Raw genomic sequence first — 14,055 nt, forward strand, 5'->3', positions numbered from 1 at the left:
GAAACTTATTCTATCCGATCTGGTTTCGTTGAGTCCCTATTTACTCTCTCTCTCTCGCTCTCATTTTATCTATATAGCTGAACGGGATTTTAGGAGAAATTCCCAGGCAGGAAAAGAATTTCAGGGATTTTTACAGGATCTAAGTCCCGGATAACTGGGAGCGTGTTTTTTAACGTCACCAACGGGATTCCGCCAAAACTGATGGCCAATATAGCTTCGAGGTCTATTACTATAAAACAGAGGGGATGGTCACTTCAAATGAAAATAAAATTAAGAAGAATAGAGTCAATGTTTTCAATCAATCATATTTAGCGAATTATCAATAATTTATTTATTTATTTATAGGAAATTTACGTAATTTTTAGTTTCTTTTTGAAGTATTTTTTTGCATTTAAATAATTCTAGTTTGACGTACCCCTTGGGTGTTTTAGTTTTTATCCTAGGCCCTAGGACATATTAAATACTATTTTAACTAACGCTTGTCATTAAAAAGTGAAATGAAGGCGGCCAAGAACTTCTTTAAAATCTAAATAATTTAATTTCTTCCGATTGAAATGTTTATGGTTTATTTATTTATTTATTTATTTATTTATTTACTTATTTATTCTTAGCGGCTTCCCTCTTGTCCAAGATCGACACGACGACGAATCCGTGTCAAGATTTTTACCAGTTCGCTTGCGGCAATTACATCGAGAAGAACACGGTACCGGATGACCATTACCACCGGTCACTCATTCAAACCATGCAGGATGACATTTACATAGCATTAAACAGTAAGTCCTAAATTATAAATTTCCCTCGTGCCCTTTAACAATATATAATGTTACCGCACGTGTTTCTTTTTTGAATTCGTTAACCCTTGGTTTTAATTTTGAATCGCGCGCTTTTTAACACATATCACGTGATTAGTGAATAGATAAGACTGCCTTAGTGAAGGCTAAAGCGCGCTGTCCAATGTACAATGTATACTTTACTCTAAAAAAAAGAGTTGCTAGGCCTATATTTCACACCGGTACATTTTTGCATATTATAAGCTGGACTTGAACTATTTTCACCTTGAGGTTATGTAAGAAGATTAGTAATAATCTCTTTTCTGTGGATTTCCTGTTCTTTTGAAATGTATTCAACGATTTTTTTTAGAAATGTACGCAAAAGAACTAGAAAAGATTACTTCCAAGAAAAAAGAGTACCCATGAAAAATTTGGAAAACTAGGCAAAACCTTTTCGGTTAGCTCTTTTCTGCCGTAAAAGGATTTATATTTTTCGAGTTGCACACCTTAACAAAAAGGCCCTCCATCAGAAGTAGATTAACACGAAGTATCAGCTTTAGTAAACATCTTGCGTGGTCAGAGTTCAAAAGATATGTTCCATAAGTTTGTCACTGGTTACTGAGAGCTTGTCATGAAGTGACGTAGGTCATAGATTCGAGGTAAAGCGACGCCTTGTGAGGGGCTGTCAAAGGCTTAGTAATGCGGACTAAATATGACGTGTAGTCAGTGACAGGGGTGAACTTACTAGTCGTCATTTGGAACCTGAAGCCTTTTAACTTCGTTATTACCTACTTCTAATAGAACGTACTGAGATCTGTTTATGACTATACAGGCCACGGAAGTTTTTAGATCTCTGCAACTGTGAAAGAGAGAGCTTACTTTGGGTATGCCCTCTTAAGGTTTGTTGGAGGCATGACCCATCTCTTCTTCTTTTTTTTTGCGGGACCCTTTATGTAAAGAACGTGATGGTCCATCTATCAGAGATTTTTTTCTTCTCTTCATTCCTATTCAGATGTACACGGAATATTTTCTTCAAGGTATATGCAAAAAAAAAAAAATTACCCTCTTCCATTTTTGTTGGAGTTGGTTACGAATGTTTTGGGAACTTTGATCCTTCGTGTCAAACGTCATGGAATAGACCATTCTATTAATTCCAGAAGAGAAGTAAAGACCATAGGGTTTGGGGAGGTCACCTTCTTGGGTTATTTCCCTTACTCTAATGAGCACCGCTAGAGGGCAGCGCGAGTCGTCTAGCCTAAAGTGGCGTGTAGTGAACTCCGTCTGGCGTTGCTTCTTGGTGGGTTCCTTGGAAATAACCTATTGGTTTATCCGCGAGTAATTAGTGAAATCGTCTATATTCTCTTTTAGTCTAAACTACGCGTTCCCATCGTTTCCCGTTTCCTCCTTACATCAAGATCTAAGGATCTTTAAGTTTATCACCAAAGCAGTCGTATCGCTCGTCTTTAATTAGGATCTCGTTATTGATAAGGGAGGATGTGATGGCGCCATCTGGAATTAATTTCCGTAATAATTGACACTTCTCATACTGTCTAAAGTGTAGACTTAACTAATTCAGGCAGGACAATGCAGCCATACCCAAATGTAGCATAAGAAGATCGTTCTAATTTGGCGCGAGAAAAAACACGTGGTAGACTATTAATTTTTTATTTCAAATTAGGCTTAACATCTAGCTACAAGTTCTGGTGAAATTGTGGTGTATTAGTTTAGGTAAGATTAGCTTTGGTTATCGGATTAGATCAAGGGTTTCTTTGGTTTGGTTAGCTAAACCATCCTGTATTAAGGGAAAGCTATAGCTACTATATGTTTAATTCGTAAGATTACCCTATAGCATCTTGCAACACGGGTTCACCTAGCGTATCCGTCCCCTTTCTAAGCGGCAGTCAAATATTGTATAGAAGGGAAGGAGGGGTGAGGGGCGGAATTCCCTGTACCGGAAGTTTTGGAGGAAGTTGAACTCCTTCCGTTAATCCTCGCTATAGAACTAGGAAAAGACGCTTTTGTAGAATTAAGGACAGGGAGTGAGAACTGAGAATGATACGCTATAGCGTAATACGGCAGGCAAACGACCCAAAAGTAGTTTCTGCTTTCAAACTTGGTAAATTTTGCTGAAACCCGCATAAATTGTAAGTTTTATAGTCCATTAGCGTCTTGCTAGTACCGCAATCAAACAAGAGGGCTATAAATTAAGTTCGCGACGTTGCTTAATTGTCTATTAATTAATTTAGCCCCTCCCACTTCTGCAAGTATCATGACAATGTAACGATACATCCAAAAAGGTTACAGCGCAGGCTCCAAGTTTTTCACCCGCGTCTTTCTCTCATAGTTACTGTTGTATTTCCTGATAGCATTGATTGCATTGTTAGTTGCACACTTCTCTTCTGGGTGTTTAACGAATACTTATGATAGGACCAAACGAGATTTACGTGAAATATGGTTGATAATACCAAAAGTTCATAGATTAAAAACAAAAAGTATACCCTACTTCCTCTCGTCGTTTAATTATGTAGGAATTTTTGATAATACTCCGATTGGTTATGGAGTTTTATCTGAAAAATTATTTCTATTGACGACTTGACGTATGCATATAGCTCTGGAAAGAAAAAAGAAAAAAACTAACCTCGAGAATAAAAGTTCAACTGTATAAAGTTTAAATGTTATTTAGTAGGAAATGGGGGATAAACATTATTATTTCCGCTATAGTGTTCACCGCCGGGTTTCCGTTACAAATAGCTGGACGACGACTAGTTTCCGTTTCAGCGAATTTTTGGGGATTTTTCCTGGTATAGTCCCCGGAATGACGATAATATTTAAACTTTTATCTCGTCGGCAACAAGCTATACCAAGGAGAATTTATTACCAGTAGTGTCCTATCTTCCTTCATAATTTAAATCGCGGGCTTAGAACCTAGGACAATGTAGTAGGAACTGCCATACCTCAGTTTTGTCTTATTCCGGACTCCGGAGTGGCAAACATGCTCTTTAGTGCTATAACACGAGAGGGCGTTTCTCATTCATTTATGTAAAATTTCCCCACAGTACCTCAGTGTTTAAGTTGCGGTCGTAAGATTTAGGCAACGAAAACGTGACTAAGTAGGTAAAAAATATTCTGCCGAGCGGTGGCTGCACTTGAAGATGCCCAACCACGAAAAGCATGCTGGGATTTTTAAAACAGCTAAAGATGACCCCCCCCCCCCACAACTATACCACGTGACTCCAGAATTGAACTTCCCCTCCACCATAAGCCTCGAAGGTTGTTGCGGAGTTTCATGTCCTTGTTTAATGTCTTTGAGCGGGTCATGAGCGAAACCACGCACGAGTTTCCTATGGACTTTGTACTTCTTAAAAGGACGTGTAATGAAGTAGTATTTTTAAACCCTAATACAGTGAGATGGGAATACATTTAAATACCCTTCCCCCAGTGACTTTAAATGGTGATTTCTGAAATTAGAATGACCTTGATGTACTAGAAATATTTTTGCACATGCGCAAAGAAATTCCTCTCCAGGTTTTCCCATCCCGTATAAAGAATATTTATAAGGTCCATGGTTTTTACTACTAGATAAATTTGGGTCAAAAAAGAAATAAGTTGAATGTCTAAAGTCATTTTTTATTTTTTGAGTGCCGCTTATTCCGACCGTATCATCTTTGGAATGTATAAAACATTTTGACGGTTTTTTGGGGTTTTGGGTTAGGGAAAGTTAGGCTTGGCAAATATCTGTTGCGTACATTTATTTTTTTAAACGTTATTGTGTGTAAATTATTTAGTTTGTGAGTTAGGAATTGCTTTTTCTCATAGCAAATGCAACGGTTTTAGAGTTGTTTAATATTGAAATTTCATTCGATTGCACTGTAGTCCAAAGTTTTGGTGGTTTCAAATGTTTTTATATTTTATACTTTACTATTTATGCATATTTTTCTATTTTCTAGGTAATTTTATTTTTGAAGAAATATTTTAATCGATTAAATAAACCCTGGGAAATATTTTAACCCGTTAATTAAACACCATGAAATATTTTAATCGATTAATTTAAGCTTAAAAATATTTTAGTCGATTAAATGAACCTTAAAAATATATTCCTTAAACCTTAGAAAACGTTTTCATCGTTTATTTAACCATTTAAAAATATTATTAGAATTTAATTAAGTCTTTAAAACAAATTTATCATTTAATTAAGTCATTTAAAATAAATTAACCGATAAAAATAACAGAATAAACAAACCAGGCGGGAAAGCCAGCACCCAGGGGTATCCATCTTCATGCGATTCCCATAGAACGCCTGTAGAAATGTTTTTCCCGCTTTACAGCCGAGTACAGGGGCAAAACCAACATCCAGGCGTCATTAAGTTTTTCGTGTTTACTAGGGATATTACTAAATTTTCGTTTTCGTATGCATAGATCTTCTTCTTCTTTTCCTTGAAGAGAAAGTGATCTTGTTTATTTGGTTAAGCAAATCTATAGAAGTAGGGTAAGGGATGGTCTGGAAGATGGGGGGGGGGTGTATTGTCTGGGTCACGCTTGCATTTGACCCTCTGCGGGAGATAGATGGCAAACTCGACCGCGCTCGCTTTAAAGCCAGCTTATGTCAACTAAACCAAGAAGAAACCTTGAATAGCTAACTCCCTGCAAGGAGATGTCACCGAAAACTAACCAACCCAAGTAGACCAACTCAAGGTTAATAGAAATGGACCAGGACCACCAGGTTGCCACGGTACATGGAGATACTGGAAAAGTCAGGGAAATTTGTTGAAAATAGAGTTTTAAGATTGTCATGAACGTCAGGGAATTTTTAAAAGTGTGACGAAGCACGGGAACTCTAAGCTCCTCTTTTATACATCAACCTTGAGTATTTTTGTTTCCCCTCGGCCTGTGTGCCCCCTGGCGTCCATCAGGGTCGGATTTTCTCGTATAAATTAATTAGGGTCGCTGGCGCTGTCGAGAGGAATTATGGGCCGCGATAGGGCTTTCCATTTTAGCCTCAATTATCTAGATAGAAACGCCGGATGACCGGTCCAGAGAGAGAGCCAGAATGGGGAGAGGGAGGGGGGATGCGGTGCAAAAGCAACTAACTCTTATTAACCGTATTGATGCCATCACGTGACCCAAGAGTAATCCTGTATGCTTATTTAATTCCCGTGTCGTTGGACACTCTTTTGCTAAGCTTGGATGAATTAAACTAAGGAGGCGGTATATATCATCATAGGGGAATTTGTCACCATGCATTTTCTCCAATTTCCATGTCTTAAATATTCTCCATTATCTTTTATTTCAGAGCTCTTGGAAGAACCGATTAAAACAAATGACAGCGAAGCAATTCTTAAAGTTAAGAAGCTGTATTCGTCGTGTATGAACACCAGTAAGTCTGAATTATGTCTTTGAGCAGCTTGTTTTGTATCTCAAAAATTATATTTGTGCAAATGTTTTTTGTGTTTCTTGTAGGCAGCGTTGAAGACGGTTCAGTGGGTATCTTATTGAACCTTCTGTCGGAATCGGGTGTGGGAGAGTGGCCCGTACTTCAAAAAAGTTGGCACCGAGATCGCGTTGACTTGGAACGAGTCTTGGCCATACTTCACGTTTATGAAGTTCAACCTTTTTTTCATACCATCGTTCTGCCTGATGATAGGAACACCTCGATGTATTTATTACATGTAAGTACATCGTTAATTACCCCGGCGTTCCAATGAGGCAGACATGGTCGCCTCCATTGTTAGATGCTCGCCTATAGAACCATGCAATTTTTGTTCGTTAAGAGTTTGAGGAGAGATAAAATCTTTATATCACCACAGTTAGTTGACTAGAAATAAAGCTCAAACAAACTTGTTATCGAATTTGCGCGAGGATTTGGTCTATGGTGGCTCAAAGAAACCAAGCCCTCAGTCTATATCGGTATTATTCGTTTTCCAATTTCAAACCGTCCATTGGGAAATAAACACCGAACGCATCGATTTTATTTTTTTTATTTTTATTTTTTTTTATATATATTTTATTTTGGGGGCTTTCAAAGTGTACTAGCTGTGTTTGGCCGCGAACTTCAACCTCCGCGGGCATCCTTCTTTTAAAGGACAAGACGAAAGGCAGAATTTTTGGCGTTTAAAACACTTCTAAACTAGAGTTAAAGCGTTAGAAAGTTGAGGATTAAAATATTTATTTTTTCTTTTTGGTCAAGGTGGTTTAGTTTGACCCCTAACTAACGTTGGCTGAAGTATTTTATACAGTTGCATAAAGGATAATTTGGGCTATTAAAAGGTCAAGGGATTTCCATGGAAGTGTTTCTTCATTATAGAGTTATGACCTTCCAAAGTTGTAGGTCAAAAATTTGGGTTTTAATTGACATTTGGCCCCTGACTAATGTAGGCAAAAGTATGGTAGGGTGTTCCTGGGCTACACCGTTTACTTATTGGACTGTTCCTTTGAGTTGTCTGACACGTTGGCCTCTATCTGTTTGATTTCTTTCCGGTTGGACGGGCGGGGTGCGAACTTCCGATCAGTTGTATTCCGGTTCGCCCGTGTTGAGTACTCAATACTACTTAAACGCCACGGAAGGGGAGCACGAATTGTATTTGGCCGCTTACCGAGAATTGATTCTGGAGACGTTGAGATTATTGGGTGCCGAACAGAGGACGGCCTTCGCCGATGTCGACGCCATGCTGGACTTTGAAAAGTCATTCGCCAATGTAAATAACATTATTGCTCTCTCTCTCAATTCGAGACAGATCGACCGACGACTTCTCAACCGTTAAAATTGGCCCTTTTTTATGTCTCCCCCCCCCCCTATTTTAGTTGACGCAAGAAAGTTACGAGAGTCTAAACGCGCAAACCAGCGGAAGTGGCAATTCCACGGACAATGCGACTTCCGATGAAGAGTTTCAGTTTAATCGGTTGAATATAAGTCAACTTGAGGAGAATGTTCCAGAGGTATTTATGCCTATATTGTCCATAAGGTCCTTCAACTTCTGTTTGCTGGAATAGTACACGTGGTTACTGTCAAGAAAACACATCGATTTCTGTCCATAGATAAGATTGTTTAAGATTCCGAAAGAATTAAGTGGGTGGGAGAAGGGAAAAGATTGGGGTTTCGTAACATTGTTGTAAAAGTGGTTAGATGTAGAACGCGGACCATCGATCAAAGTTGAAGGATGATTTTTAGACTCTTCATATTTCATACCTTGAAGTGTTAAGGCGGCTGATGGGTTTCCCGTCGGTTTGTTTGTTTTCATACCGTTTTATCTGGATTTTTCAAAGCTAAAATGGAGCTTGTTGGTCAAGTACGTTTTCGATCAAGTTGGCGTTAGCGCGGGACCAGTGGCGCCCGAAGATTTAAACGTTGTCGTTCACTGCGAAACTTATTTGCAACATTTAATGACTCTAATTAACGTCACGGGACCCAGGTATAATAACGCGGGTTTCAGTTCAATTCTTTTCTTCTTGGACAATTTAAGTTCTGAATTTTGATGATTCTCAGGACGGTGACCAATTATTTGGCGTGGCGTTTCGTGATTAAATACATGCCTTACTTGGATATCCATTTCCGGCGTTTGTACTACGATTTCCGGCGACAAGTTCCGAATCTGTCTGACGACCGTACATTTTTCGCTCGCTGGAAAGAGTGCGTCTATGTGGTCAGCGACGGATTCGGGATGGCCCTAGCCTCGCTCTTCGTCAATCACCAATACGATAAGGAATCTGAAAAAGAGGTAAGACCCACAAAGTACTCTTTCGTTTTTTGGGGGGATACCGAGTGAAATAGAGTTTTGAGTCGATTTCATGAAAAACTAGTACAATTGACATTAGCAATCGTAAGAAACATACACGCAAAAAGTATGACAATTCACAAACGAAATTTATGTTGACAATCTTCCAAGGCGCTAAAAGACTATAGTTTGAATGATTTACTTCTGTCAAGTTGAGAGTATTCTTTTACCGAACTTGTTATACTTAAGTTTTGTTATCTTACCTTAGTTATTTATCAAATTTATTTAAATTAAATTGCAATATAAATAATAGTATTAAATAACATAATTTTTCATATTCGCGTTCATGTTTTTAATAGCAAGCTGTCATTGAGGTACGTTTAAGAATAATAAACAAAAAATATTATGTTAGAATCCAACTTTAGAAAGGGTTATATTTACGTAGGAAAACCTTATGGTTTCTGTGCTAAACTTTACTCTTTCCAAAGTTGTATTATAAACTATCACAAGCTTATCGCAGCACCTACAACCTGAAGAACGTACTAATATTAACAATTAAAATTTAAATCAAAATAAGAACGGTTCAATATGAATAATTCTCAATTAATTAATTTATTAAGCATGTTGTCTACCAACTGGCCGAAAATAAAATTCGATATTTGAATACATAGTCTATAAACAGATAATGACGTTTTCATGCATTATAGGTTCGAGATATGGTCAAATCTTTGAAACAGTCTTTCACGAGGATACTACCATCCCAAACATGGTTGGATGGTAATACCAAGAACCTCTGTCGTGAAAAGGTAAAAATGACCTTGATATTCTAGAATTCTTTCTTTATGGGGTTTTTTGTAAGAGTTTTTCATTTCTTATCAACAAAACCATTTTAGAGAAATCGCTTTGGGGCTTCGGGGGTGAAACGAAAATACATTATAGAACTTTAAACTGGAGGGGGGGGGAAGGAGTATTTGGTAAATGTGGCATTATATAATCGGCAATTGATGGTCATAGACGATTCGGTCTATAGTCTAACCTTCAAGTACAGCTGCTACCCCCAAATATCTATCCTTAATATTCTCACCAAAGCATTAGCGAGCCCAAGGTACTATCTATAGTTACATTAGTACTTAAAACAGGGTTCTAGCTATGGTAGACCCAAAAATAGCTTCATAAGTTTATAAGATATGATCCTTCCATAAGTATGACACTACCTATACTTCGTAATGCTACAGAAGAGACTTACAGCTCGAGATAACTAGTTCGAGGGAGAACGACGGAAGCGAGAATTGAAGTCCTACACTCGGTGGTTAATTTTGCAGGACTTTTAGTCTGTACTAAGCCTATTTAGTTGTTAAGCGCCTTAGTGGGAAAAGCAAGCGGCTCAAGGACTATAGGACAATTCTATTTATGCGCAGGTCGAAGCCATGAGTGAAAAAATAGGATATCCCCAATATATTTTGGATCCTGAACAACTGGATAAAGATTACGCTGGAGTAAGAGTCGCGTTTTGTTAATTTTTAATGTTTTAATTTAAGGTTTATTTGTTCTCTTAGTTTTACGACCTTTTTTGTTTTTAGTTAGATATCTCGGATGACCATTTCCTGAATAATATGCTTCACATGAATCGTTTCGAGGTACTCAAGGAATTGATGAAGATTACCAGACCCGTGGACAAGGAGAAGTAAGTCATAATCATACGTCAATTTACGCTAATTATTATATTTATAAATAAATTCATGGTACTAGTAAGATTTGACCACAATATTCCGACTTGGGTGTGTCAGGGAAAGCCTGGAAAAATCGGGGAATATGTAATGTAATTTCAACTATTTGAATTTTAGGGACTGGTTTGTGGAACCATTAGTAGTTAACGCTTTTTACGAAGCGACTGGAAATACAGTTAGTAAGTGGTCTTGAGCAAGTTGCTAGAGGTGAAATTTTGAACATGCAATAAACGTTTTGCGTTCGCAGTATTTCCCGCTGGAATTTTACGATCTCCGGTATTTCACCCATCACGACCAAAGTTTCTAAATTACGGCACCTTAGGGGTGGTTATTGGGCACGAAATTACGCACGGTTTCGATAACAACGGGCGTCGATTTGACAAAGGGGGTAATTTGACCCAATGGTGGCCCGACGAAGTGGCTGATCGTTTCAAGGAAATCGCTTCGTGCTTTTCCGAACAGTATTCCCAATATCCTATTGAATTCGTCGGTCAAAATGTAAGTGGACACTGGACAGATAGACAGACATAATGTGTATTTCAATAAGCCTGACGTTAATTTTATTAGGTCAATGGTAATCAAACTCTGGATGAAAATATATGTGATAATGCGGGGTTGCAACAGTCTTACGAGGTGAGTCACGTGACGGGTTTTTTTTAATTAAAAGTCAGAATAATAGTTTTAGAGGTTTTTTTTAGGCTTATAGGACTTTTGTTGGAGAAAATGGTGAGGAACCACGTCTACCGGGTATCGAGTATTCCAATGATCAAATATTTTTTCTAAGATATGCTCAGGTATGGTTTTTTCACATCTTTTCATTGCGCCACATTTTTCCCGCCTGAATTTTGCATCAATTTATTTCCCGCCAATATTTCGCGCCAAATTATTTCCCGCCAATATTTCGCGCCAATTTTGTTTCCCGCCAATATTTCGCGCCAATTTTTTTTCCCGCCAAAACTTGTTTAAAAAAAAATTACACACTGTTTTTAGATATGGTGCGAAGTGGTAAGTCGCGAAGGTCATGAAAAATATCTTCGAGATAATCATGCACCAGGAAGATACAGGTAACGTAAATCTTAATTATAGTTCTCATCGTAAATTAACATAATATTATGTTATTTATATTTAATTGGGGTTATTTAAACAAAATTGTAAAATAGAGCAAACGGAGCTCTGATGAATTCTCCTCAATTTTCGGCAACTTTCAACTGCCCGGTGGGCAGTCCCATGAATCCTTCCAAGAAATGTAAATTATGGGGATGATGACCTTTAGAATTAAAACTCTTAATTAAAAAAAATATATAAAATGAATGATACCTAACACTTTTCTACTATAAAAAAAAACCTATGAAAAACAAAACAAAACCAAGATTTTAGAGAGTAGTTCGGAACTATAAAAATGTGACAAATACGCGAACTGAACCATTTACCAGAGAACAAATGAACTTCTTCTCGGTCGGTGATTTTCTGAAAGAAAAAAGTACTTTTTAGTCTTCTAGATTTAATATATATATATCAAAGACTTAAATATTCAATTACGACTAATGCACCTTACTCCCGATACGCGTACCAAGGCTTAACTAACAATTGAAATATGTGTTAAAACGATGCGTCGTTTGCTTCAGAATTGAAAATATTGACCATTTCTCTCGAAAGCAGACGACGTATCATTTTAACCGAGATTAAAAATCGCTCGTTAAGCCTTGGCACACGTATTGGGAATAAGGTGATTTAAAACATAACGAAACCTAAACCTAAAAGTACTTTATAGGGAGTTGAAACATAAACATAACATTTATTTTGTTTAAATATAAAAGATGCCGCCATCACTTGCGCGAATCCCATGTGTTTGTGTATAAAAATGTATCACCTATTGTTCGTTAAGCCTAAATAGGCTTAATATATGCCAAGGCTTAAAATTTATGGAGACGGTACAGTGGAAATTAAGGAAACGGTGCATAGGAGAGCTTAATTAGTTTGAAAATCGTCAGTTTTTTAGTTTTATAATGAGAATAAAACCAAAAATCCCATAGTCTAGTCTGTTAAATGTATAATATATTACCCATATAGCTTTGTGCATATCAGTCATTTAGTAGCTACCGGTAATTAAGAAAATAACAAGATAATATATATTATAAATACCTTATAAATTGCACAATGATACCAAGTATTAAGTTTTAAATATAATTTAGTTAGACCGAGGTAACGATTTAATCATTAATTATTGTAATTAATGATACTGCACTTGTAAATAACCCGTAATATATTTGGACGCCATATAAGTATATACTGTAGCTAGAAATCATCATGAATTTATTAATTTATTCATGGTGGTAAAAAAATATATATATATATATAGTTTATTTCTAATGTTAGATATATTTCGTTAGAGAGTTTTAACTAACAGTGTTTAACTATTAAAGAATAAAAAAAAAATAACCAGTGACTGTGATGATGACCAGTTTTTGAAAGCCCACCAAGAATTATTACGAAAAGAGTTTGCGATCATGTTAAACAGTTTTTAATTGTTGTCTATGTTTCTTTGTAAAAGTTCTATATTACTAACATAATAATACAATAAATCTGACCCAAATTAGATCGTAGACTTATTACTACCTAATTAGGACCAAGAAAGAATTTATTTGAAATCGTAAATTAAATTGAGATTTCAAATTCATTCTTTCTTGAATGTCTTATTCATGGATGGTCTGCATCTTTTCACGTCATGAAAACAGCGCCATTTTGTCTCCGATCTAATTTGGGGGAGAGAAAATTAAATTTTAACAATCTGCCGTTAACTAACAGACGTAAAATAATTAATTACTTAATAATAATTACAGAACTCTGTTTATATATTAAGACAAAAAAAAAGAACAAAAAGCGTTGAACAATAAAAGTAATTTCTAATTAAAGGTTTGTTTCTTTGTTTGTTAGCTTCAGTTTTTAAAGTTACCCGCCAAAATCCGTGGACTGGTAGAGGCAGGGATGCTTGATATATCGACACTCTATAGGGATCGGCCTCTTCCTATACCCGTAATGTTAAAAAAAGGGGCAAGTTTTTGAGGCTGACGACAGCGCCATCTGAATTGCGGGAGCATCGTAACTATGTGATGATTCGTCTGCTAGTACGGAGAGGCCTATAAAAGTTTAAAAACAACGATGAAGAGAGTTATGTTCGTAATTAAAACATGAACGAAAACAACGAGAAGCTTATTTATTTGTATGAAATTTCAAGTTATTTCAGTGAGTAGTAGCTAATTAATATTAAACGTAGTATAAATAGGCGAATGTTTTCTTTTTAGTGTTGAATTTTAACAATTTTTCTGTTAAGGAAACTTAAAAAGGGATAATTTTGGATATTTTACTTTGCTCCACAGTTAGGAACGGAACAAAAAGTACCAGGCATTTTAAAAAAAAAATATTTTAATTTACAAATAGTTTTCAGTTTAAAAGAGTGAAAAGGTATGGAAAAGGCAATTTTGAGATAACTCGTTGAAATTGCGCGGCCAATCTTTCGTAATTTGCGCCTTTTTTATTTCAACCAATCAGTAAATCATTTTCTTCCCGCCTTTGAATTTCTCGTGACTTGACGTCATGAATATAGTTACGCTGCTCCCCGACACCAGGCGTCCGATTTTTGAGACGGCTCGCTTTTTTACCCCACCTTTTGTCAAGAGAGGCCGATCCCTATAGAGTGTCGATATATCAAGCATCCCTGGTAGAGGACGCCACGATTTGTCGGTGAAATTCCTTTGATCGTTCGTCGGTAGGTTGCGTTCAGTGCAGTTAACCATTAGTACCGCTTGCTAGGAAAGGACCACATAAGGTGAGAAGCGCTGAATGATATGG

At 36.8% G+C, this 14,055-nt stretch overlaps 1 protein-coding gene across 2 annotated transcripts in view; it reads left to right on the forward strand.

The window, feature by feature from the left end:
• LOC149702465 (endothelin-converting enzyme 1-like) overlaps positions 1-13,116 on the forward strand; it is a 36,115-nt gene extending 22,999 nt beyond the window's left edge. For both annotated transcript variants that reach the window (XM_089866270.1, XM_089866269.1), the window contains 16 exons: positions 612-773; positions 6,061-6,144; positions 6,228-6,436; positions 7,277-7,462; positions 7,569-7,703; positions 8,031-8,176; positions 8,251-8,482; positions 9,187-9,285; positions 9,898-9,975; positions 10,060-10,163; positions 10,324-10,385; positions 10,454-10,704; positions 10,774-10,839; positions 10,905-11,000; positions 11,197-11,270; positions 11,367-13,116. In XM_089866270.1, the coding sequence (XP_089722396.1) occupies positions 612-773; positions 6,061-6,144; positions 6,228-6,436; positions 7,277-7,462; positions 7,569-7,703; positions 8,031-8,176; positions 8,251-8,482; positions 9,187-9,285; positions 9,898-9,975; positions 10,060-10,163; positions 10,324-10,385; positions 10,454-10,704; positions 10,774-10,839; positions 10,905-11,000; positions 11,197-11,270; positions 11,367-11,469 (2,087 nt within the window). In that variant the 3' untranslated portion in view covers positions 11,470-13,116. The remainder of the gene's footprint in view (positions 1-611; positions 774-6,060; positions 6,145-6,227; positions 6,437-7,276; positions 7,463-7,568; positions 7,704-8,030; positions 8,177-8,250; positions 8,483-9,186; positions 9,286-9,897; positions 9,976-10,059; positions 10,164-10,323; positions 10,386-10,453; positions 10,705-10,773; positions 10,840-10,904; positions 11,001-11,196; positions 11,271-11,366) is intronic.
• Positions 13,117-14,055: the final 939 nt, after the last annotated feature.

The sequence above is a fragment of the Phalangium opilio genome, unplaced genomic scaffold, assembly GCF_054372755.1.
Source record: "Phalangium opilio isolate 3A_F unplaced genomic scaffold, DU_Popi_V2 ptg000017l_1, whole genome shotgun sequence".
Taxonomy (NCBI): domain Eukaryota; kingdom Metazoa; phylum Arthropoda; class Arachnida; order Opiliones; family Phalangiidae; genus Phalangium; species Phalangium opilio.